This window comes from Gossypium arboreum, chromosome 11 (genome assembly GCF_025698485.1).
Source record: "Gossypium arboreum isolate Shixiya-1 chromosome 11, ASM2569848v2, whole genome shotgun sequence".
Lineage (NCBI taxonomy): Eukaryota > Viridiplantae > Streptophyta > Magnoliopsida > Malvales > Malvaceae > Gossypium > Gossypium arboreum.
The window spans coordinates 22,688,519-22,714,047 of record NC_069080.1 but is presented as its reverse complement, the minus strand read 5'-3'; the positions used below and the strand labels follow the sequence as shown (position 1 = coordinate 22,714,047).

The window sequence follows — 25,529 nt, the reverse complement described above, 5'->3', positions numbered from 1 at the left end:
AAAGATGGAATAAATAAATAATAGTGAGGACAATAATAACAAATTAATGAATAAATAAATATAAGGGAAAAGATTTAAAAATGTTGGAAGTAAAGAACCAAATTAAAAGATAAATGAAATTTAAAGTATGATTTGTAATAAAACATAGGTAAATAAATAATAATAATAATAATAATAATAATAATAATAATAGGTAGTGTTGTAAGCCAATTTTGGGCCTCTGTATATTAAGATTACATGGGCCCATTTATAACCCAATCCTTAAACCCCTTATCCCATTTTCAAACCCATACTCGAAGCCCAATAATCAAGCCCAATTCTAATCAAATCCCTTAGCCCAAATACTACTAACCCAAAACCTAAACTTAACCTAGCCCAATAACTAAACAAATCAAGAAACCCTAGCCCTTAAGTTCAGCCGACGCCCTACTTGCCCTTGACTGTCGGCCAACTGCTCTCTGCACCGACCCTCTGTCACCGCCGTTGATTTGTAACTTGCAAACAAATCAAAGAAAAAGGGAGACCACGATACGCAAAGACAGATGACAGAAATAAGAAAAGATAATGGCATGTATTCAGATATATAGAGCCAAAACAGAAAATGTAAAAAAAAAGGGAAAAAAGGATAGAATATACAAGAAGAAAAAAAACTTTTAGAGAAAAAAGAGGTTATTTCTTCTCTCTGTAAATCCGTTCCTTTTTATGAATAAGCATAACATACATACATGCACAGTACATATATATATACATATAAAAGAAAAGGGAAAAGAGGCCGTTACCATTTCAAAGATCGAAAAAGTTGGGAGCCGAAGAGTTTCCGGGTTCAATCCAATTACCAAAGAGGTTTTTGCTGGAGTAGGACCTGATTACGGAGCGAAGGGGACGAGAGGAGTCGATTTGGAGATTTTTTCATCTCCGACCGCCATACACGGCAGACGTCGGTGACCTACGGGCACCGATCCGGCGACCGAAAATCGCCTAGGTCGGACTCCCTCACCTCCCTCTTTCTTTTTTTCTCTCTGCCCCGATAAAATAATGGTTTCTTCAAAAAATTTTCACTTTTATAGCCCCCTGATACGGTGTCGTTTTGGGGCAAACATCTAATACCCAAAACGGCGTCGTTTAATCACTTGACCCAGAGACCCGACCCACGAGCACCAAGATCCGCGTGTTTCTATCGTTTGGGATAATTGCTCTAGTGGTCCCTCCCCAATTCTGTTATGTTTTAATCCGATTTCTATCCATTTCTTAAATCTGCCTTTTAATTTTAATTTTGTTTCAATTCGAACCTCGGGTCAGTGGAGGGTCAGACTTCCGAACGGCGCCGTTTTAGGTATTGGAATATTACCCCATACGGCCCCTGCACTTTCTTGCGTGTTGCAATTTCGTCCCATCTCGATTTGTCTCAAAAATTTCCTTTTCAATTCAATTTTGTCCCTCTTTTACCCTTTTTTTACTTTTAATTTTAATATCACTCATGCCATTGTTACTATCATTATTGTATCTTTGTCATTAGCATTATATCATTATCATTTTACTTAATACTTGCATATATATGTTACGTAATATTATTATTAGTTTAATATTATTGTCTTATTAATATATTTGTATGTCATATATATATATATATCTATTATTGGTGTATTTTTATTTTTAATATTACATATATTTATATTATGTATTGCAATACGCATATGTATATATTTTAATTAATTGTGTACATTTCTTATACTATTTCACAAATGTATTTTTTTCAATATTAGTATGTATTTCATTACATAAGTGTATCCGTATATAGTAGTGTATTATTATTTCATTTTAATATTTTGTATTATTTTTTTTGCATTATTATATATATTAATATGTCTCTTATGTATGTACGTATATATATATTTATATGGCCTTGTTTTTATTGTTTTATTATAATATTTTATTTCACGTGTCTTTTTTGTTTTGTTATTATGATTAATGTTATATAATAGTGTATGCTTTTTATCATATATATATATATATATATATATATTTATATAATAGTATTTTAATTACCTTATTTTAATGTTACTATTATACACTTCCCTTTTCATGATTATTTATTTATTACTCTACTACTAATTAAATCTAGTGATTATTATTATTATTATTATTATTATTATTATTATTATTATTATTATTATAAATACACATTTTTATGTTATTAGTGTTTCTAATATATTGTATATGTTCATTTTATATATATTATTTATACATGTAGTATGTATATATTTTGTATCATTATGTGTACATTTTCATTCCTGTATTACGTGCATACTTTAATATACATATATATCTAGCATTGTTAGTAATTTTAATAATTAAGTTTATGTCACCTCACTTTACTTCTTATATGTTTATATGTATATGTTTGTTCTTATTTTGCATTTAACAATATTATCGTGTTTATTATTGCATACGTTGTTATTGTTTTAATATTATCATCGTAGTTATTATTTGTTTTGATGCATTTCCAAGTCTTATTTTTTTCGTTTCCCGCCTATATCATCTCACTGTTCACCATTTCAAAAAAATGTTTATTCATGTTTTTATTTATTTCAATAAATAAGGCAATGTACCGATTTAACATTAAGTCATCGATTTCATCGCTATGTTGGGTGAAATTCGTCGACTCGTGTAAAAAACGGAATACCCTTCTAAAAAAACCGAAAACTAAAAATTCTCACTTTTCAATCGGATCATGATTAGATGTCAAATTGAATTCGTGCTTTTGAAAATCAAGACAACACGAGTTTAATAAAGATACCAATTTTGGGCGTCACGGGGGTGTTAATAAAATGAAAGGTTTGTGAGTTTCTCCCCACACACCGTGCACGTGCATCTTTGCATAACATGAGCTCTATACCTGGGATCTGTCCGTTTAAGTGAAAGTAAACGCTATGCCTTCGTGAGTTAACTCGTCCCTCCGCACAGGCTAGTGAATACTTTCGGGTTACATATGACTTATGCTTTCGTGAGTTAACTTGTCCCTCTGCATAGGCATAAGTAAATGTAATCCCTCGAATTGAACTCGTGAGCCTGTGATGGGCTACGACCGAGGCTTCGTACTAATCTTAGTAGATGACAGTATAGACAATTCGAGTACCTGGATAGAACCGAAACCGCATATAGTGAACCGTACGAGCCACCTAATTAGAGCCATGCCGAACCTCCGTCCGTTAATAGTCACCAAAATAAGTACATGGGAGAAACGCCTCTTACCTTTTATTTCTTTGACATTTACACTTTCTATTTTGATTTTCCGTAATTCATATTTGTTGTACTAACCAAAATATTTGTTTGTGTTTTTATTTTGCATCATGTACTATAGGCAACATATTAGGAAGGTGTTGACTAGAGATTGGTTGCCAAAAAATGGGTTTCTAATGGAAGAGTCAATTACACAAACAATCGAGAAGAATGCATGATTCGGACTGGTCTCTAAAAACTCGAGAAGAAAAAGGGATAGTCTAGTGGAGGGATGTATTGCCAATCTGCCTGAGCACGTAACTGTGAATGTTCGCCAGAATAACCTTGAAGATTTGGTTCGGGTTTGGAATCAATGGGACTCAGACACTAGGGGTATCTTCACTAAAAGATATGGGGACATAGCCAACTTGATTGCTGTCAACGTAGACGAACGATTGATCCAAGCCATGGTCAGATTTTGGGATCTGGCTTACCAATGTTTTACCTTCAATCGAGAAGATATGACTCCGACTATAGAGGAGTACGTTGCTTTGCTTCGTGTTGAAAATGCGCAATTCTATAAAGTATATGTGAAGGAGCCTAAGCCGATGACCTTCAAGAAAAAGTTAGTGAGATTGACAGATATGACTGACGCATGTGCCGAAAAACAGATAAAGAAGAAGAATGAAACCATTTGCATTCCATGGTCTTCCCTACGAGATTTGGTTCTGAGCCATCCCGACATGTTGAAAAGGGTAAATCTATTCGCTTTGGCCATTTACAGTTTGATTATCTTCTCGAAAGTCTTTGGACACATAGAAGTTGCGGTGGTGGATTTCTTCGAAAAATTAAAACAGGGAATCAACCCTGTCCCGACTTTCCCAGCCGAGACCTTCAGATCCCTGAGTAGTTGTCGGAGGAAAGGGGAAGGACGATTTATCGGATGTGCGTAGTTACTCAGTGTCTGCATTTTGAGCCATTTCTGGAAAGTAGAGCGCACACCGTACCACATGTTTTTGAAAACCTTCACCCCATTGGAAGCCTATATTGAGAGAGAATGGCCAAAGGATATCACCGAAGAACATTGGGTTTCATTTTTTCAGAACCTTCGAACTGAAGATGTAACTTGGAGAGCACCGTGGATCCGCTCTTCGGTTCTGTTATACAAGGTTGGAAATCAAGATTGGGTACCACTACTCGGGCTATGGGGAGGATTTGGATACGCTCCGTTAATGGTCCAGAGGCAATTTTCTTCACGACAATTCATACCCGCCACTGGAGGATTAGCGCAGTCCGAGTTTGCTTTTACGGGCGAAGGCTATATGAAGAGGGTCCGAGGCACAGTAAAATCTTGGAAGGAAGTTCATTTGATGGAGTTGGCCCTGTATGCTGATACTCTCACTCAAGATTATGATGTATGGAGAATGCAACGGGTGAATAGCTAGCGAGTTTCGTCAATGGGTTACGCTTTTCAGAAGCCCTTCTTGAAGGAAATGTCGTCCGAGTTAGAAGTGGCAAGACAAGAGTTTGAACGCGAAAAGACCAAGATGTCAAGGGACCTCAGTGCTCTTCAAGAAGAAAATTACCAGTTGAAGATCGACGTTCAGATTGAAAGGTCCAAAACCGAGAAAATGCAAAAAGAAGTTGAAGTCGTAAGAAATGACTTAAGGGACCTCCATCTGGAAAATAAGAAATTAAGAGGCACTATAAAGAATAGTGGGCTGGGCAAGTCATCAGCGGAATGGAAAGAAGAATTAAGCAACATCAAAGGCATGATGAAATTCTAGAAAGGAAAAGCAAAGAAAGAAGAAGAAAAGGCTGCGCGGACTATGATGGAGCTAAGGAAGAAGAACGCCGAATATGAAGCTATGTCTGCCGAGGTAATGACTAGTCGATCCAAACGTCAAGAACTAAAAGAGAGGATACGAGAGTTAGAAGATATGCTGCAAGATCGTCAACAACAGCTAGATACTCTCTTGAAGGTTTTGGAAGAAAAGAATAGTCAATATGATAGAGACATTCATGCTTACGAAGAGGGCCTCCAAGAAAAAGAAATACAACTTAGCTTTTTGATAAATGAAATTCGTCGGGTAGCCATGCATGTGGTACAACTATCGGAAGAAGCTAAAATTCTCATTTGCCAATTCCCTCCAAGTCGAAAATCGAACATATCAGAATTCTTAGCACGAGTAAAGAAATATGGCGATATAGCTAGGAAGTTTGTGTAATGGCTGAATCGAAAATGGAAAAATATTTTGTAATGGACTCTTTTGATAAATGAAATGCCTAAAATAGGGGTCGTCTTGAAATCAACACTAAATTCTTGCATATTCATGCATGACTAACATTCATTTGACATTTATGCATTCATTCATTCATTGCATATCCCATAATCGTTCGCTAAGGTTAAAACATACAATTTGTAGTTGTAATACCACAAGACTGGAACCACGTCATTTGTATAGGACACGCTGACAAGCTAGAGTAATGGAGGCTGAATTCAATGAAAGGATTGAAAGGATGGAAAGAATCCAAAGGGAATTACAAAAGCAATTGGCTAAGTCGTAGCAAGAGACAAGAGGCTTAATAGTGAGATCTCGAGAAGAATCGCTCGAACAGAAGGATCAAATGGCCAAGATGATGGAAATGATGTCGAATCTGGTAAAAGGAAAGGGACCTATGAACCCTGACGTTGTGGAACCACAGTCAAGGGTTAACCTCGATCAAGATCCGCCCCATTCGCCAGGATTTACTCTACCGCACGCCCACGTAACATAAAGAGGGTATGCTCAATGGGAACCTACAGGCCTGGACAACGACCTGCACCACCTGTTAATCTGGCGCAAGGAATGTTCGTATCGAACCCGGGGGCTAGTCCTGCTGATCTACTCGTTCCAGATTTGGACGATCCAGCAGAGATAGCCAGGTTGAAATTGGATAATCACGATGCAAATGAGAAATATAGGAGCCTAGAGGAAAGACTCAAAGCAATAGAAGGCACTGAAGTCTTCTCCGCACCAGGTGCTAAAGAACTCAGTTTGGTGCCCGGTCTAATTCTGCCTCCGAAGTTCAATGTGCCTAATTTTGAAAAGTACGATGGGACAAGATGCCCAAAAACGCATCTCATCATGTTCTGCCGGAAGATGACCGGCTATGTGAACGAAGATAAGCTACTCATACATTGTTTTCACGATAGTCTAGTAGGATCGGCTCTTCGGTGGTACAACCAACTTAGTAGGGAAAAGATCCAATCCTGGAAGGACTTGGCATCAGTATTCTGTGAGCAGTACAAGCATGTATCGGATATGGTGCCAGACCGGATGACTTTGCAAATGATGGAGAAAAACCCATCAGAAACTTTTAGACAGTATGAGTAAAGATCGAGGGACGTTTCAGCCCAAGTGGAACCCTCACTAACAAAAACAGAGATAACCGTTCTCTTTATCAACACTTTAAAGGTGCCGTTTTATGACAAACTAGTGGGAAGTGCCACGAAGGACTTTACGGATATTGTAATATCTGGTGAGCTTATAGAGAATGCCGTCAAGAGCGGTAGAATAGAAGGTTAAAAAAGTTCAAGAAGGGTAGCGCCCATGAAGAAGAAAGAACCAGAAGCCCATATGGTGGGAATGGGAAGCCGTTATACCCCTAATCCATATCCAAACCAACCCCGACCTTGAAATTATCCACTTTCGAATTTCTGTTATCCTCCTCAGACCCCTTACTACCAAGCACCACCTCCTTCCTACCCCGTATACACCACGAACAACCAAAGTCCCGTCACCACATTCCCACAAAACACTGTACCCGCTCAAAGCTAACCCAGAAATGAACCAAGACCAGCAAGGTCCAATCTCGAGAGACCGCAATTTACTCCTATCCCTGTGTCGTATGGGGAATTATACCCAAAACTTTTGGAGAAACAACTAATATCTCCCCATTACATGGCACCCCTTAAACCTCCATACCCGAAGTGGTACGATCCAAACTTTAATTGTGCATACCATGCTGGGAACCAGGGGCATTCCAAGGAGAATTGCCTAGCCTTTAAGAGGAGAGTTCAAGGACTCATTGATGCGGGCATCCTACGATTCGATAGTGCTAGTAATGCAACTGAGAACCCGTTCCCTAACCATACCGAAGGGAATATGAGCGCAGCCTCTGTAGAAAATCTGGGAGGTACTGATTAAGAAAGGATTGCTCTGTCACCCCGATAGAATTTTCGGATAAGAAGGTCAAAGTTTTTGCGATTTTCATGGAATTGTAGGACACGATATTCAATCGTGTGGGGAATTTAAAAGGTTGCTTCAAGACCGGATGGATAATAAGGAGATTAAGATCCTTAATAAAAGGGAAGAGGCCAACGAAAGAGAAGTATACGCCTCTGATAGCCAATCATCAAGTCTCCCTTATAGCGCTGATCGGCCGTTAGTAATTTATTACGACGCGAAGAAGGAGCCGGTGAAACTGAAAGTGATAATCGAAGTATCATCTCCTTTCCCTTACAAGGACGATAAGGCGGTACCGTGGAAATATGACGTCAACATCGTCATACCTGAAGATGAAAAATCCAAAGCCATAACTGGAGATGTTGGGGAGGTAGGCCATTTTACCCGCAGTGGGCGGTGCTATTCTAAAGAAGTCGAGTCAGCAAAGAAGAATAGTGACTTGAAACAGAAAGAAAAAGCACCAATGCACGTGACTGAATATGAGCATGAAACTGTGCCTGAACAAGAAGTTAAAAAGCCTGTGGACGAGGATGAAGCACAGGAATTCTTAAAATTTATCAAGCACAGTTAGTACAACGTGGTGGAATAATTGAGTAAGCAGTCAGCACGAATCTCGGTATTATCTCTATTGTTAAATTCAGAGCCACATCTTGTTAAAGGTGTTGAATCAAGCTTACGTGGCAAACAATATATCTGTTGAGAAGCTTGACAGATGGGTGAATAACCTAAATGCAGATAATTTCATTTCTTTTAGTGATGATGAAATACCACCCAATGGTAGAGGCTTCGTGAAAGCATTGCATATCACAACCCGCTGCAAGGGTTATATAATACCGAACGTGCTTATCGACAATGGATCGGCACTCAACGTCATGCCTTTGGCCACACTTTCCAGGATTCTGATGGATTTGTCCTATCTAAGGCCTTGCCATTCCACAGTAAGGGTATTCGATGGAACAAGACGAGAAGTCATGGGAAAAATCGAGATTCCTCTAGAAGTGGGTCCCTACATATATGATGTTGAATTTCAAGTCATGGACATTACACCATCATACAATTGCCTCTTGGGAAGACCTTGGATCCATTCTGCTGGAGCAGTTTCGTCATCCCTCCATCAAAAGGTGAAATTTATCATGGATGGCTGTTTGGTCATTGTCAAGGGAGAGGAAGACATTGTAGCATCTATTTCTGCCGACGCACCATACATTGAAGTGAGTAAAGATGCTATGGAATGTTCCTTCCGATCTCTTGAATTTGTTAATGCCACATTCGTCGCTGAGGGAAACAGAATTCCGTGCCAAAACTGTCGAGAAATACCAGGATGGGTATCAAGCTGACAGTGGGGAGAGGAGCCCGAGCGAGGAAAGGTTTGGGAAAATTTCAGCAAAGAATAGTCAGGGCTCTAAAGCCAGTACACCACAAGGCCTGATACGGTTTGGGGTTTCAGCCGGACATGCGTCAAAGAAGAAAAAAATAGAAGAAAGATCAAGAAAGAAGGATTGCAAGAGCCTTAGGCCGAGAATTGGAATGGTAGCCAATAACGTACCCTTATTTGTCAAAAACATTTACATCTGCAAAAATGATATACCCCGGGCAAGATAATCCACGAAGCACGCTGTTATTAATTGAAAGGGATCTTCAGAATGTCAGTATAAATGTCATTGAAAAAGGAAGTGATCAATTAAAGATGTTTCAACGATACGCCCTTATCCTCCTGGATTTTTTTTGAACAATTGGACTGCTGTGGAGCTCCTTGTAGTTTCTAAATCTTCTCCAGAGTAATGCTCAATATTAACACTATTCTTTTTTTGTGTCCCTAAGTAATAGAGGGATTCTTTTGTAAGAGCTTATGATTTGCTCTTTATCATTAAATGAACATTAATGAAGATGTATTTCGTCATAGTCTCTACATTCTCATTAACTTCATAATTTTTCCCTCCTTTCACAACCTATCATTGCATACATCTCACATCATGCCTGTTGGTCCCAATACTTTGATGCTCCTCTATAGTTTTCTTTTCCATTCAACTTTTAGGTGCTCAGATATCAACGGCATGAACAAACCCGTTATGAGTCCTGAAATCGAATTTGAGAAGGCTGTTTGTTTAGGAGAATTTGAAGCAGAAGAAAATGCTGAAGACTATGTCTCGTCTCCTGACTTGCAAAGAATGATGGAACAAGAGGATAAACAAATTTCGCCTCATCAAGAATCTGTTGAAACAATAAATTTGGGAACTGAAGAAAGGAAGCAAGAAGTGAAGATTGGGACCTCTATTTCAGGGGACACCAGGCATAATTTGATTGCTTTACTCCGCGAGTACAAAGATGTATCCGCATGGTCATATCAGGATATTCCAGGATTGGATGAAAATGTAGTGGTCCATAAGCTCTCATTGAAGCCAGAATGCAAATCCATTCAACAAAAGCTAAGACGGAACAGACCTGAGATGTTGTTGAAAATAAAAGAGGAAGTCAAGAAGCAATTTGATACTGGTTTCCTACAAGCCTCCAAATATCCAGAATGGGTGGCTAACATAGTCCCGGTACCAAAGAAAGATGGCAAAGTACGAATGTGCGTAGATTATCGTGACCTGAATCGAGCAAGTCCTAAAGATAATTTTCCCTTACCATACATTGATACGTTGGTGGATAACACAGCAAAACATTCATTGTTTTCTTTCATGGATGGATTCTCGAGGTATAATCAGATCAAGATGGCCTTTGAGGATATGGAGAAAACTACTTTCATAACAATGTGGGGAACATTCTGCTACAAGGTAATGCCGTTCGGATTAAAGAATGTTGGGGCAGCATATCAGAGGGCTATGGTGACATTATTCCATTACATGATGCATAAAGAAATAGAAGTCTACGTCGACGATATGATTGCTAAATCCCGAGTAGAAGAAGAGCATGTAGTGAACCTGAAGAAGTTGTTCGACAGACTGATAAAGTTCCAGCTGAAGCTCAATCCGACCAAATGTACGTTTGGGGCTACCTCGGGAAAATTGCTAGGCTTCATCGTCAGCGAGAGAGGCATTGAAGTTGATCTAGATAAGATAAAAGCTATATAAAAACTACCACATCGGCGCACGCAAAAAGAAGTCAGAGGATTTTTAGGGAGGTTGAACTACATCGCTCGGTTCATTGCTCAACTTACCAACCAGTGTGACCCAATCTTTCGGCTTCTTCAAAAACGTAACCCGGGAGAATGGAATGAGGAATGCCAGGTGGCCTTTGATAAGATAAAACAATATTTGTCTAGTCCTCCAATGCTAGTACCGCCAACCCCGGGAAGACCACTGATATTGTATTTGACTGTGTTCGAGAATTCAATGGGTTGCGTACTGGGGCAACACGACGAGTCAGGAAAGAAAGAAAAGGAGATTTACTATCTCAGCAAAAAGTTCACAGAGTATGAGGCAAAGTATTCATCTATAGAAAAATATTGTGGCGCTCTGGTTTGGGTAGCTCGGAGACTCAGGCAATATATGTTGTATCATACGACATGGTTGATTTCAAAGCTAGACCCAATAAAGTACATGATGGAATCACCTGTACTCTCAGGAAGAATGGCACGATGGCAGATCTTACTATCAGAGTATGACATCGTCTATGTGAGCCAAAAGTTGATAAAAAGAAGTGCAATAGCTGACTTCTTAGTAACTCGAACAACGGAGGATTACGAGCCATTGAGATTTGATTTTCCAGATGAAGACCTAATGTGCATTACAGAAAAAGAATGCGAGTCACCAAAAGAGAAGTCATGGAAGATGAGCTTTGATGGTGTATCGAATGCATTGGGGCACGGGATTGGAGCAGTCTTAGTATCACCAGAAGGGAACCATTATCCGTTCACTGTCAGGCTAAACTTCTTCTGTACCAATAACATAGCGGAATATGAGGCCTGTATCATGGGACTTCATGCAGTAATTGAACGAAACATCAAAACTTTAGAGGTATACGGAGACTCAGCATTGGTGATTTACCAAATCCGTGGAGATTGGGGAGTGAGAGATTCGAAATTAGTTAAATACAGCGATCTAGTGGCAGAACTGATCAAAGAATTCAAAGAAATAACTTTTAATTACTTCCCACGAGAAGAAAACTAATTGGCTGATGCCCTAGCCACTTTGGCTTCAATGTTCAAAGCAAACAAAGAAACATAAATAATGCCTCTTCAAATGAGCATATATGAAGTCCCTGCACATTGTTTCAGCATTGAAAAAGAGCCAGATGGACGGCCATGGTTCCATGCTATCTTAGAATATATCAAGAATCAAAGGTATCCCAAACAAGCAAATGAGAACGACAAAAGGACAATCAGAAGGATGGCAGCGGGATTTGTTCTTGATGGGGACATCCTGTACAAAAGAAGAAAAGATCAGGTGATCTTGAGATGCGTGGATGTTGTTGAAGATAAAAAAATACTTAAAGATGTCCATGAAGGAATCTATGAGACACATGCCAATGGGTTCACTATGGCCAGGAAGATTATGAGATTCAGTTATTACTGGTTGACGATAGAAAGCGACTGCATTAGTTTTGCAAGAAAATGCCACAAATGTCAAATTTATGGCGATAAGATTCATGTAGCCCCTTCGCCCCTTCATGTCATGACTTCTCCATGGCCCTTTTCCATGTGGGGCATGGATGTTATAGGGCCAATGTAACACCCCGTACCCGAGACCGTTGCCGAAGTCGAACATGAGGTGCTAACAAACTTAATTCATTTATTTGCACAGTCCATTTTAAAATTTCTAGACAAGCTGGCTAACTGTGTCACTGTCACCTTAAAAATCATATCTCGAGTTCCAAAACTCGAACACTAGTTCCATAAATTTTTCCTGAAACTAGGCTCATATGTCCATCTACAAATTTTTTTCTAGAATTTTTGGTCGAGCCAATTAGTACAGTTTATTAGTTAAAATCTCCCCTGTTTTAGGGTTCGACTACACTGACCTTTATACATTACGACTTAGATATCTATCTGTACAGGGCTTAAATACTTATTCCGTTTGTTTCTAAAGAAACTATACTCGAAAAGGAAGCTGTACATATAGGGCATGACTTCTAATTACCTCTGGTTAATTTATAGTGAATTTCCAAAGTCAGAACATGGGATCCAGAAATCGCTCTAGCCCTGTTTCACGAAAACTTAAACATCTCTTAAATAAGGCTCATATGATCGTTTCGTTTCTTCCATATGAAGATAGACTCATCAAGGTTCGATTACATAATTTATTAACTATTTAATTCCATTCCTACTATTTTTAGTGATTTTTCAAATTCACATCACTCTTCTTGTCAACATCTGTTTTTAAGGTAAACTTTACCTATTTCATGGTTTTCCATGGATCAACTAAAATTTTGTCATACATAGCACCAAAATGATCGTGATTAACCATTCCAATGGCTAATCGTTACCAACATTTCCATAACACTCCATGAACAACATACAAAATGATTATACCGCTATGCTCAAAATATATATAAGCCATTTTCGCATGGCTATCCAAATATATACATTACCGAAAGGTATATGACCAACAACAAAAGGGTAGTCCTATACATGCCATTTTCAGAGTTCAACTAAAAGAGTACCAAAAGGGCTTTGATAGTGTGGATGACTTCGACTTTGACACTCCCGAATCCGATAGCTGACGAACCAAAATCTATAAAACAAAGAATCAAAGAAACGGAATAAGCATTTAATGCTTAGTAAGTTTTGAGTAATGAAATCATGCACAACTGAAGTATAGCATTCATATGACTAAACGAATAATTTCATATACATATTCTCACAATCATACCTACTTCACATTTCCAACCCTTATATTCATACATAAGGAATCAACTTGACTAAAGGCCGGAAGCTTGTTAATCGATTGAGCGAATACTATTTAAAAGGAATCAATTATTCCAATGCATATACAAAACATACCTCATCGTTGGGGTTTTACGAGCGTATTAATTGAAATTATTACAGCAAGATTGCTCATTCCCAAACCAAGTACCTTCGGGATTTAGCTGGATATAGCTACTCGCTCAAATGCCTTCGGGACTTAGCCCGGTTATAGTAACTTGGACAAATGCCTTCGGGACTTATCCCGGATATAGTAACTCGCACAAATGCCTTCGGGACTTAGCCCGGATATAGTAACTCGCACAAATGCCTTGAGGCTTAGCCCGAATTAGTCACTAGCACAAATGCCTTGGGACTTAGCCCGTTATCATCCGAATATTCATGCACATATCAATAAATCATGACACATCTATATTTCATTTTCATAACTAGAATTCAAATACAAGTCACTTATCAAGCATTATCATTTTCGCTCAATAGCTACATACAAAGAGCATGATTTTGATTTGCTTATAACATGATCTAATCGAATCATAATCTAAGTTCCATTACTCGAAAACTTACCTCGGATGTTGTCGAGCGACTTCAACGGCTATTCAATTGCTTTTCCTTCCCTTTATCGGATTTAGTTCCCTTTGCTCTTGAGCTTAATTTAACAAATAAATTGATTTAATCATCTTGAACATCAAGAGAAATTCAAGGTACTTAGTCCATATATATATATTAGACATTAGAGTCATATTTATGAAATCATGAACCAAATTCAACATATTGGCTAATATTCTCCTTTAGCCGATTATCTAAGTCAAGATAGAATCATCATTATGCTTGCCTATAACCGAATACATGCAACACCAATCTATCTATTCATTCATGTGTGCATCTTATTTAAGCATGTATATCTACAATGGAATTCATCATATAAATATCTATGAATTCACTCAAACAATCTCAATACAACACAAGGTGCTCAAACCATTATTCAAATTCAAAACTCGGCTAGTACACATATATACACTAGCAATCAAATACTAACATTTGCACTTCACCTTAATAGCTAGCTTAGCAAACCTTAATTTAACATATAATTGTTCATAACACAATTAAAGCATCCTCTCCATTCCATCAATTTAAAACACATACATTGCCCAATAATATCCAAAATCATATTCGGCCTTAGTACACACTTGTTAGCCGATTTTTCTCCATTTAGTAACTAATGCACATATGTGCTCATTTGCTAGACTCTACTTCACCTAACTACCATTTATCTCTTCCATTTACTACCATGGCCAAATGTTATAACCCAAGCCACACATATTGTTCCTCAAGGCCCTTCAATGACCACATTCGCACCCTTAAGAACAACCCAATTTCAACCTTCAAGAAGGAAGAAAAAATATATGTACTAAGAGCTTCAAACTACTTGGCCGAATATCAAACCTCCAATCAATCAAAATTTAATCCATGGAATGAATAGAACTTGAACTAACCACTTTCTTTATACATAATTTTCCAAGAATTTCAAGGTACTTACCTCTTCCTAATCCTCATCCAAGCCGAACATGAAGCAAGAGAACTCCTTTCTTCTTCCTTTCTCCTTAGAATTTTCGGCCAAAGATGTTAAAGGATGAACACTTTTTTTTTTCTTTTCTTTGTTTTCATCACCCTTCATCTCCTTATTTTATTACTAACCCTTTTATTTTATTATTTCTAACATAAAACATTAACACAACATGTTTATAATATGTTATGACCCATAGCATGGCCGGCCACTAGCTCAAATTTTGGGTAATTTGACATGCAAAAACCATCATTTTTATAACATGCATTAATAGGCCACTTTACATTTGCCTAGCACATTTCTAAATTTTCTCACATAAGTCCTATTTACTAAAATTCACTTACAATTAACAAAGTTCAAATATGAAATTTTCACACATGCATATATACATATAATAAGCATCAAATATGACGGTTAATTATTTTTATGACTCGGTTTTGTGGTCCCGAAACCACTTTCCGACTAGGGTCACATTAGGGCTGTCACAGCCAATTTCCCCAAAAGCTTCTAATGGACACCGATTCATTTTTGTGGTCATTGATTACTTCATAAAATGGATAGAAGCCGCTTCGTTTGCCAATGTGAAAAAGACAGCAGTTTGTAGGTTTTTGAAAAAGGAAATCATTTGTCGATATGTTTTGCCTGAAAGAATCATTTTAGATAACGCCATGAATCTGAACAATAAGATGATGAAGAAAGTGTGTGAACAATTTCAAATAAAGCATCATAACTCATCACCCTATCGCCCAAAAATGAATGGAGTGGTTGAAGCGACCAACAAGAATATTAAGAAGATTATTGGGAAAATGACCGAGACATATAAAGACTGGCACGAGAAGCTACCGTTTGCTTTGTATGCATATCGCACATCTGTGCGGATATCTACAAGAGCAACTCCTTTCTCTCTGGTCTATGGAACAGAAGCTATGCTTATCGAAGTTGAGATTCCTTCTCTACGAGTCTTAATGGAGTCGAAACTAGAAGAAGCAGAGTGGGTTCAAGCTCGATATGACCAGTTAAATCTTATCGAAGAAAAACGCTTAAAGGCAATCTGTCATGGATAGATATACCAGAAGAGAATGATCGCGGCCCATGACAAGAAGGTACGGCTAAGAGAATTCCACGAATGAGAGCTTGTACTGAGAAAGATTCTTCCAATACAAAAAGATTTACGAGGAAAATGGGCACCAAATTGGGAAGGACCATACTTCGTAAAGAAGACTTTCTCAGGCAGAGCTTTGATTCTCACCGAGATGGATGGGAAGGAGTTACCGAATCCAGTAAATTTAGATGCTGTGAAGAAATATTATGCTTGAAAAAAGAAAGTCAAGATGAAAACCCAAAAAAGGGCATCTTAAAAAAAAAAAAAGAGAAATCAAGGTGAAAACCCAAAAATTGCGTCTTGATTAACACAAAAGATTAGGATGAAAACCCGAAAGGGCATTCTAATAAAGCAAGCATTGGCTTAAAAAAAGCAAGGCTTTTTTGAACGGTGGGTCACATAGCGAGACTACGCAAGAAGCCATGCTCGAAAAGATTCTTGATTGAAGAATGTGGAAGAGTTCATGCGTTGAATATCTACAGTATTTGTATTCGTTGAATGCGATCCCTTTTCTCTTTATGGCACTTTTTTTACTATCGTTGATTAACTTTCTTTGTTCGCTACATTTGAAATAAATAAATGCGAGGTATCATTTAATCCCTAACTAACCACTTTCATGCATCTCATTATGTGGCTCATTTACATGATAAATAGTGAAATGACATACTCTAAACAAAGAAATGTTAAGCATTACCCGGATAAGAATTTGATAAGTACAAGAGCCTCAAAGCAAGGACAAAGTTCAACTAGGGGCAAAAGAGTGATATCTGAGAAACGTAGATTACTCGTGAAGTTAGGGGACGGGTACAGGGCCTGAAGAGAAAGTCAAGAATCAAAGTAATGAATGCAGATCACCACGAAAATCATGACGAAAAAGGACATACGACAAACAAGCCCAAGGCGCATAGTATAATCATGTAGGCATAAAGGCATTTAAGATCAACATGTGCATATCATGATAACATCATGCATGACATATACAGGTACTCCAGCAGAGCAAGAAATTTTGAATAATAGCTATACTGGATCAGGGAAAAGACACTTGAGTTCCACCAGATGATTTGTTTTGGTATTCTGATATTTTTATTTTTGCTTTTTAAAAATCAACTCGTATTGCGAGAGGTGAGTTGAGCCTCAGGACACGCTGAGGTATTTTCAATTTTTGCTTTTAAAATCACCTCATATTGTGAGAGGTGAGTTGAGCCTCGGCTTACACGCTGGGGTAATTTTAATTTCTGTTCTTCAATTTATGTTTCAAAAAAATCAACTCATATTGCGAGAAATGAGTTGAGCCTCGGCTCACATGCTGAGGTATTTTCAATTTATGCTTTTTTCCAATTTATGCTTTTCAAAAAAATCAACTCATATTGCGAGAGGTAAGTTGAGCCTCAGGGCACGCTGAGGTATTTTCAATTTCTGCTTTTCAATTTCTGTTTTTCAAAAAAATCAACTCATATTGCGAGAGGTGAGTTGAGCCCCAGGACACACTGAGGTATTTCCAATTTCTGTTTTTTCAATTTATATTTTTCAAAAATCAACTCATATTGCGAGAGGTGAGTTGAGCCTCGGGTCACATGTCGAGGTATTTTCAAAATCTACTTTTTAAATTAAGTTTTAAAAGAACCAACTCATATTGCAAGAGGTGAGTTAAGCCTTGGCTCACGTGTTGAGCTATTTTCAAATTCTGTTTTAATGTCTGTTTTTAAAGAGTCAATTCATATTGCGAGAAATGAGTTGAGCTCAAGATCACATGCCGAGTAAAGAATAAAGATTGAAGTTGATTGAAGGCACCAGATTTTGTCTCCCTGAAGTTGCAGTGGAACATGTCAAAGTCGCAAGTCTTGTCACCCTGAAGTTGCAGTCGAGTTGATCGAGGATATCAGTTCTTGCCTTTCTGAAATGGTAGAAGAGAAGACCAAAACTTTGTCTAACTAAAGCGATAGAAGAGCAGATTGAAGATATATCTTATCTTTCTGAAGTTACAGTGAAGCAGATCGAAGCCATAAATCTCATATCCTTGAAGCTACATCAAAGTAGATTGAAGCTACAAGGCGTATATCAAAAGATGCAGTGGATTGAACCAAAGCTACAAGACGCAGTGGGCTGGAAAAAGAGACTGCCTGAACAAAAAGAGCACCAACGAAGTTAATACTCAACAAGACTGGGCAAAATTGGCCTTCCTTTGTATCTTTTCTCTATTCCCATTACACGACAATGAGCAAAGAGGGGCAGCTGTTGTAGGCCAATTTTGGGCCTGTGTATATTAAGATTACATGGGCCCATTTATAACCTAATCCCTAAACCCCTTAACCCATTTTCAAACCCATACCCGGAGCCCAATAATCAAGCCCAGTTCTAATCAAATCCCCTAGCCCAAATACTACTAACCCAAAACCTAAACTTAACCTAGCCCAATAACCAAACAAATCAAGAAACCCTAGCCCCTAAGTTCAGCCGACGCCCTACTTGCCCCTGACTGTCGGCCAACTGCTCTCTGCATCGACCCTCTGTCACCGCCATTGATTTGTAACCTGCAAACAAATCAAAGAAAAAGGGAGACCATGACACACAAAGACAGATGACAGAAATAAGAAAAGATAATGGCATGTATTCGGATATATAGAACCAAAACAGAAAATGTAAAAAAGAAGGGAAAAAGGATAGAATTATACAAGAAGAAAAAAAACTTTTAGAGAAAAAAGAGGTTATATCTTCTCTCTGTAAATCCGTTCCTTTTTATGAATAAGCATAACATACATACATGCACAGTACATATATATATATATATATATATATATATATATATATATACATATAAAAGAAAAGGGAAGAGAGGCCGTTACAGTTTCAAAGATCAGAAAAGTTGGGAGCCGAAGAGTTTTCGGGTTCAATCCAATTACCAAAGAGGTTTTTGCTGGAGTAGGACCTGAATACGGAGCGAGGGGGACGAGAGGAGTCAATTCAGAGATTTTTGCATCTCCGACCGCCGTACACGGCGGACGTCAGTGACCTACGAGCACCGATCTGGCAACTGAAAATCGCCTAGGTCGGACTCCCTCACCTCCCTCTTTCTTTTTTTCTCTCTGCCCCGATAAAATGATGGTTTCTTCAAAAAATTCACTTTTATAGCCCCCTGATACGATATCGTTTTGGGGCAAACATCTAATACCCAAAACGGCGTCGTTTAATCACATGACCCAGAGACCCGACCCACGAGCACCAGGATCTGCGTGTTTCTACCGTTTGGGATAATTGCTCTCGTGGTCCCTCCCCAATTCTGTTATGTTTTAATTCGGTTTCTATCCATTTCTTAAATCTTCCTTTTAATTTTAATTTTGCTTCAATTCAAACCTCGAGTCAGTGGAGGGTCAGACTTCCGAGCGGCGCCGTTTTGGGAATTGAAATATTACCCCATACGGCCCCTGCACTTTCTTGCGTGTTGCAATTTTGTCCCATCTCGGTTTGTCCCAAAAATTTCCTTTTCAATTCAATTTTGTCCCTCTTTTACCCTTTTTTTACTTTTAATTTTAATATCACTCATGCCATTGTTACTATCATTATTGTATTTTTGTCATTAGCATTATATCATTATCATTTTACTTAATACTTGCATATATATGTTATGTAATATTATTATTAGTTTAATATTATTGTCTTATTAATATATATTTGTATGTCACATATATATATCTATTAATGGTGTATTTTATTTTAATATTACATATATTTATATTATGTATTGCAATACGATATGTATATATTTTAATTAATTCATACATTTCTTATACTATTTCACAAATGTATTTTTTCAATATTAGTATGTATTTCATTACATAAGTGTATCCGTATATAGTAGTGTATTATTATTTCGTTTTAATATTTTGTATTATTTGTTTTTTTTGCATTATTATATATATTAATATGTCTCTTATGTATGTACGTATATATATTTTTATATGGCCTTGTTTTTATTGTTTTATTATAATATTTTATTTCACGTGTTTTTTTTGTTTTGTTATTATGATTAATGTTATATAATAGTGTATGCTTTTTATCATATATATATATATATATATATATATATTTATATAATAGTATTTTAATTACCTTATTTTAATGTTACTAATATACACTTCCCTTTTCATGATTATTTATTTATTACTCTACTACTAATTAAATCTAGTGATTATTATTATTATTATTATTATTATTATTATTATTATTATTATTATTATTATTATTATTATTATTATTATTATATAAATACACATTTTTATGTTATTAGTGTTTCTAATATATTGTATATGTTCATTTTATATATATTATTTATACATGTAGTATGTATATATTTTGTATCATTATGTGTACATTTTCATTCTGTATTACGTGCATACTTTAATATACATATATATCTAGCATTGTTAGTAATTTTAATAATTAAGTTTATGTCACCTCACTTTACTTCTTATATGTTTATATGTATTTGTTCTTATTTTGCATTTAACAATATTATCGTGTTTAATATTGCATACGTTGTTATTGTTTTAATATTATCATCGTAGTTATTATTTGTTTTGATGCATTTCCAACTCTTATTTTTTTTGTTTCCCGCCCATATCATCTCACTATTCACCATTTCAAAAAAATGTTTATTCATGTTTTTATTTATTTCAATAAATAAGGCAATGTACCGATTTAACATTAAGTCATCGATTTCATCGCTATGTTGGGTGAAATTTGTCGACTCGTGTAAAAAACGGAATACCCTTCTAAAAAAACCGAAAACTAAAAATTCTCACTTTTCAATCAGATCATGATTAGATGTCAAATTGAATTCGTGCTTTTGAAAATCAAGACAACACGAGTTTAATAAAGATACCAATTTTGGGCGTCACGGGGGTGCTAATACTTTCCTCGTGGGTAACCGACTCCCGAACCCTATTTTTCTCTGAATTTTAACGTAGACCTAAACCCGGCCTTCATTGTTATTCAAGAATAAATTTTCTTTTCTAAAAGATGATTTATAAGGTGTCCGATCACACCTAAAAAAAAAAATATCGATGGCGACTCCCTTTTTAAAATCAAACACCCCAATTAGCGACCAAGTTAAAATTTTTACGTCATAGCAATGTAGTATAAATAATTCAGTTTCCTTTAAAACATATGTATATATACATATATAAAAAGATAATAAATGAATAAAGGAATAAATAACAATAAAGTAATAATGATAGATGATGAAGTGGCAACAATAACAAAATTATAAATAAAATAATTAAATGAAAACAAAACAAAAATTTAAAGAGGGACGAAAGGACAATAATCAAATGGACACAAGGATTATAAAAGATATGAATGTATAATATACATATACATATATATATATATATATATATATAAAACAGGTAAACGAACGAGCAAACAAATAAAATAAAAGAATAATGAGCACATGAACAAGTAAATTAATTAATTAATTAATTAGAACAAAAGGGCTAAATCGAAACTTAAGCGAAACTAAAAAGATAGACTAAAATTAAAATGAAATTTAATATCTTAAACAATAATAAATGAGACTATAAAAGGGATTAAATTGAAGGTTAAACAAAATTAGAATATAACTCATAATAAATTAAATAAAAGAACGAAATAGGGACTAGAATTAAATGCGCGCGATAAAATGAGGACTGATCGGGAAATTTTCCTTAAATTCTCTGCTCACCGTTTCACGCAGGTCTAAAATGGTCCAGACACAAGAACCCTGGGGAAAAATTTAAAAAAGAAAAACAAAATAAAAGGGAGAAATGATTAAATTGACAATCGAAAAGAAACAGAAAGATCAAAATGGCAAATAGTCCAATGATCTGAAAACGCGCAGACCCCCTTGGAGTGGGTCAGGTCGCACGCAGGTCGCCTTAAACGGCACCGTTTTGCACTACTATTTAAACTAAAACTTTTCATTTTTTTTATTTCTTCCCTTTTCTTTTACAAAAACAGAGAGAGAGCAGCCCCTCCCCCATTTTTTCTTTCTCTGCTAGGGTTTTTTAACCTATCATCGCCACCATCGCCATAGCCGCCGCTCTTCCGCCGTAGACGGTGGTCGGAGCGGTGCCAAAAGGGGTTTTTGACCCTTTTTAAAACACTTTTAAAGGCCATTTCCTTATCCCTCCCCCCCCCAAACATCGAGAGAAGAAGGTCCCTCTTCCCCTTTGGATCCAATTTTGAAGACGGAGATAGGGCTCCGACGACGCGACCCCGGAGTTCAAGTAAATTTCCTCTTCTCTTTTTTTTTTATTTTTGTTAAAAAAGAAATTTAAAAGCAAAAAACTAAAAAAAGAAACCGAAAAGAAGAAGAACAAGGAAACGATTCGAAAATAACATTTTTTGTTCTTTGCTTTTGATTGCTTAATCGTGTGTAAAAAAAAATACATTTCTAGTTTTTTGGGGCTTTATAGCCGAAAGGTAATACATATTAGTTATTTTATTTGATTTTCCTTGCGTGCTGCTTTGATTCTGGTTGCTTTCTCCTCTTTTGCATGTTTGCAGGTCCATGGAGAGTCAACGGATGTGGGAGTTTCCACTTCCGTGCAAGGAGAGTCGACCCTCGGTAGTCTTGTGCTGAGGCACTTGGGTGGTGGTCACAGGCTGAGGAGGCTCAGAAACCTTAGGGTTTCTGAGTTGGCTTAAGGTCTTGGGCCTGTTGGGCAGACAAAAACTGGGTTAGGAATTTTGGGTTATGTTTGGGCCATTTGTAAATTGGGCCTGCTTGGTTGTAGTTGGGTAGTGTAGTGGGTTTGGTGAAATTTGAGTTTTTTGGGTTTTTAATGTTGTAAATGGACTTTAGTAATTTTGAATTTTATTTTATATTTTTGTTTTTTATCGGTTTGGGCTCGGGCCGGGTAAAATAGGCCTCTTACATTTATATTTATATTTGATTTAGAGAACAATTGAAGAAAATTATACTTAAAATTTATTTTTAATTTAATCATAACAGAAATTATATCTGACACCAACATTATCTTATAGAATTTGTATTTCTATCATATTGAGGGAAACATAAAAAAAAAATTCTCAAATAAAGAGGAATGCTGCGATGGATTTCGTTCCTACTTTAATGTTACTTATTGAGTTAACTCCATTACAAACTTTAAAACTTTAAAACATGACATTAAAGTTTATAATTGTTTTTATTTATTAAAAGTGTTTTTGTTTTAATTTTCATTTCTATTTTATCATTTACGTTGGGTTGGTTTTCTGATATAATTAAAACTATATCTATAATCATTTATTTAAAATACTATTATTTTTAAAAGTACTTTCCATTCCAACACGTTATTTTTTTCCTTCAAATATTCAAAAAATAGTAAAATAACTACTAATTAAAACAGTTTTATTTCCAAAAATAACTACAAATATATAGATGTTATAATTCAAACGTCTTAATGCCTTAGAATTTCGTAATATAAGTAATTACGTTAATTAACACCTGGAAGATAATATTTTTTTATATATTTTTAAAAGTTTAAAATTTATCATAAGATTCCCAAATTTATAGTTTATTCAATTTTTTTATTTTCAAGAATTTAATTTTTTTATTTTTCAGATTCCAAAATTTAGGTTTAATTATTAATACTATTTTATTACTATTTGTTAGTTTAACATTAAAAAAAAATAACTTGTTAGCTATTTAACTAAAAAAATGATGTAATAAAATTAAACTTAACAAAATAAATTTAAAAGCATTAACAGTTGAACTTAAATTTTAAAATCTAAAAAATAGAGATATAAATAAAAATATAAGAATTAAATTTCAAATCTATAAAGAATATACAAATTTTAGAAGAATATCTTCTCATAATTAGTTAATCTCTGTAAAAAAAATTATACTTATTTCTTAAATAATATTTTTAATTACACGTTGATTAAAAATTCAACACCTTTTAAACATATTTTAAATTTTTTAATTTATTGCTATTATCATAGAACTCCAATTTAACTCCATGTTAATTATTCATTTACAACCTCGCCATAATCTTATAAACATTTATTAAAATTCAAATTAAGTAAATTTTATTAAAAAATTTATAATTTTAAGTACTTTTAAAATTGTTAAATAACAATATTTATAAATATAAAATTAATTCATGCAATAGCTTTTGGTATCATATTTTTTTCATGAAAATATGGGTTAAAGCTTCTGACTCCTTTAATGCCGATCCCGAATTTGGTTCATCTCCATGCAGTTTCCATCTAATTCTCTAGTTGAAGTTTTTTTCTTCTTCCATATAATTAATAGATATATATAGAATTTGGCAACACTGTAAAGCCATTTTTTCAAGAAGTTAATACAGCTGTATCCGCTTGCAATTTCCAGTAAATTTCCAGAGTTGAAATATCACTATCCTTTACTTTAATAAAATGGTTTCAACATAGACCAATGAAAGCTCCAAAATTCTATGTATCTCATTGCAATTCACTGCAATACCTTTAGTTCTAGATTGTCTAATCCTGTCTGAACATCCTTTCATAAACTTACTCCACCCTGCATTTCTGTAACATCAACAACATGCTTCCAAATTGTTTTCCTTTCTTCTTCTTTCTTTTTGCCTTGATCAGAGTTCCGAAGATTTTATCCGTTGACGATCCGCGGTACTCGACCTGCAGGGAAACGCTAACATGCGGAAGCGTATCAAGTATCGGTTACCCTTTCTGGGGAATGAACCGTCCGAGTTACTGTGGCCAACCAGGATTTGAACTGACGTGCAAGAATGATGTAGCGGAAATCATGATGAATGAAAACACCTTACGAGTTCTTGACATAGACCCTGAACTGCAGATTCTTAAGGTAGCTAGGGAGGATTACTGGAATGGTTATTGTCCCACGAAATTTATCAACACCTCAATCGACTTCGACCACTTCAATTACGGCTCAAACCTTAGGAACCTCACCCTATTCTACGGATGCTACCAGCTGGCAACCTCGACAGATCTTCCTAACTGCACCATAAATAGTACACTTATTGATGTGTCATATGCTGTTAGAAACATGTTGGGTGATCCTCGCTATGGCATATGCCGTGAAATTGTCGTAGTTCCGGTTTATGAAGCTGCAGCAAAGGACCTGGAGGTGAAACCTATGAGTATGCAGGCAGCTTTAAGAGGAGGTTTCGAATTGCAATGGGGACCGGATAATGATCAGTGCAGAAGATGCAGAGATTCAGATGGGATTTGTGGATATAATCAAACTTCAAATAGTTTCACTTGCTTTTGCAGCGATAAACCTGGTGAAACCACATGTTTTCCAACAACTGAAGGTACGTTATAGCTCTTCTTCCGTATAAGTTTGCTCAGCTGTTTGTTGTTGCAGAACTTACTGTTTCATTGAATATCTCGAGTCTTAACTCTTAGTAAGCTTTACGGTTTGACTCATTCTGATGTTCAATCTTCATTAGCAGTAGCAGCAAATTGGCCTTTGTTACTTCAGATCGAATCCTAATCTCCCCAAGAAACCAATGACTTCATTAACTCTAACCATTTTGATTGGTTAATACC

The 25,529-nt window shown here is 36.0% G+C and overlaps 1 protein-coding gene across 1 annotated transcript; it reads left to right on the top strand.

The window, feature by feature from the left end:
- The first annotated feature begins 24,358 nt into the window (after nt 1–24,358).
- LOC128284032 (LEAF RUST 10 DISEASE-RESISTANCE LOCUS RECEPTOR-LIKE PROTEIN KINASE-like 2.7) lies at nt 24,359–25,323 on the top strand. The gene has a single exon (XM_053021509.1). The coding sequence runs from the start codon at nt 24,544–24,546 to the stop codon at nt 25,300–25,302; it is 759 nt and encodes a 252-aa protein (XP_052877469.1). The 5' UTR covers nt 24,359–24,543; the 3' UTR covers nt 25,303–25,323.
- The last annotated feature ends 206 nt before the right edge of the window (nt 25,324–25,529 follow it).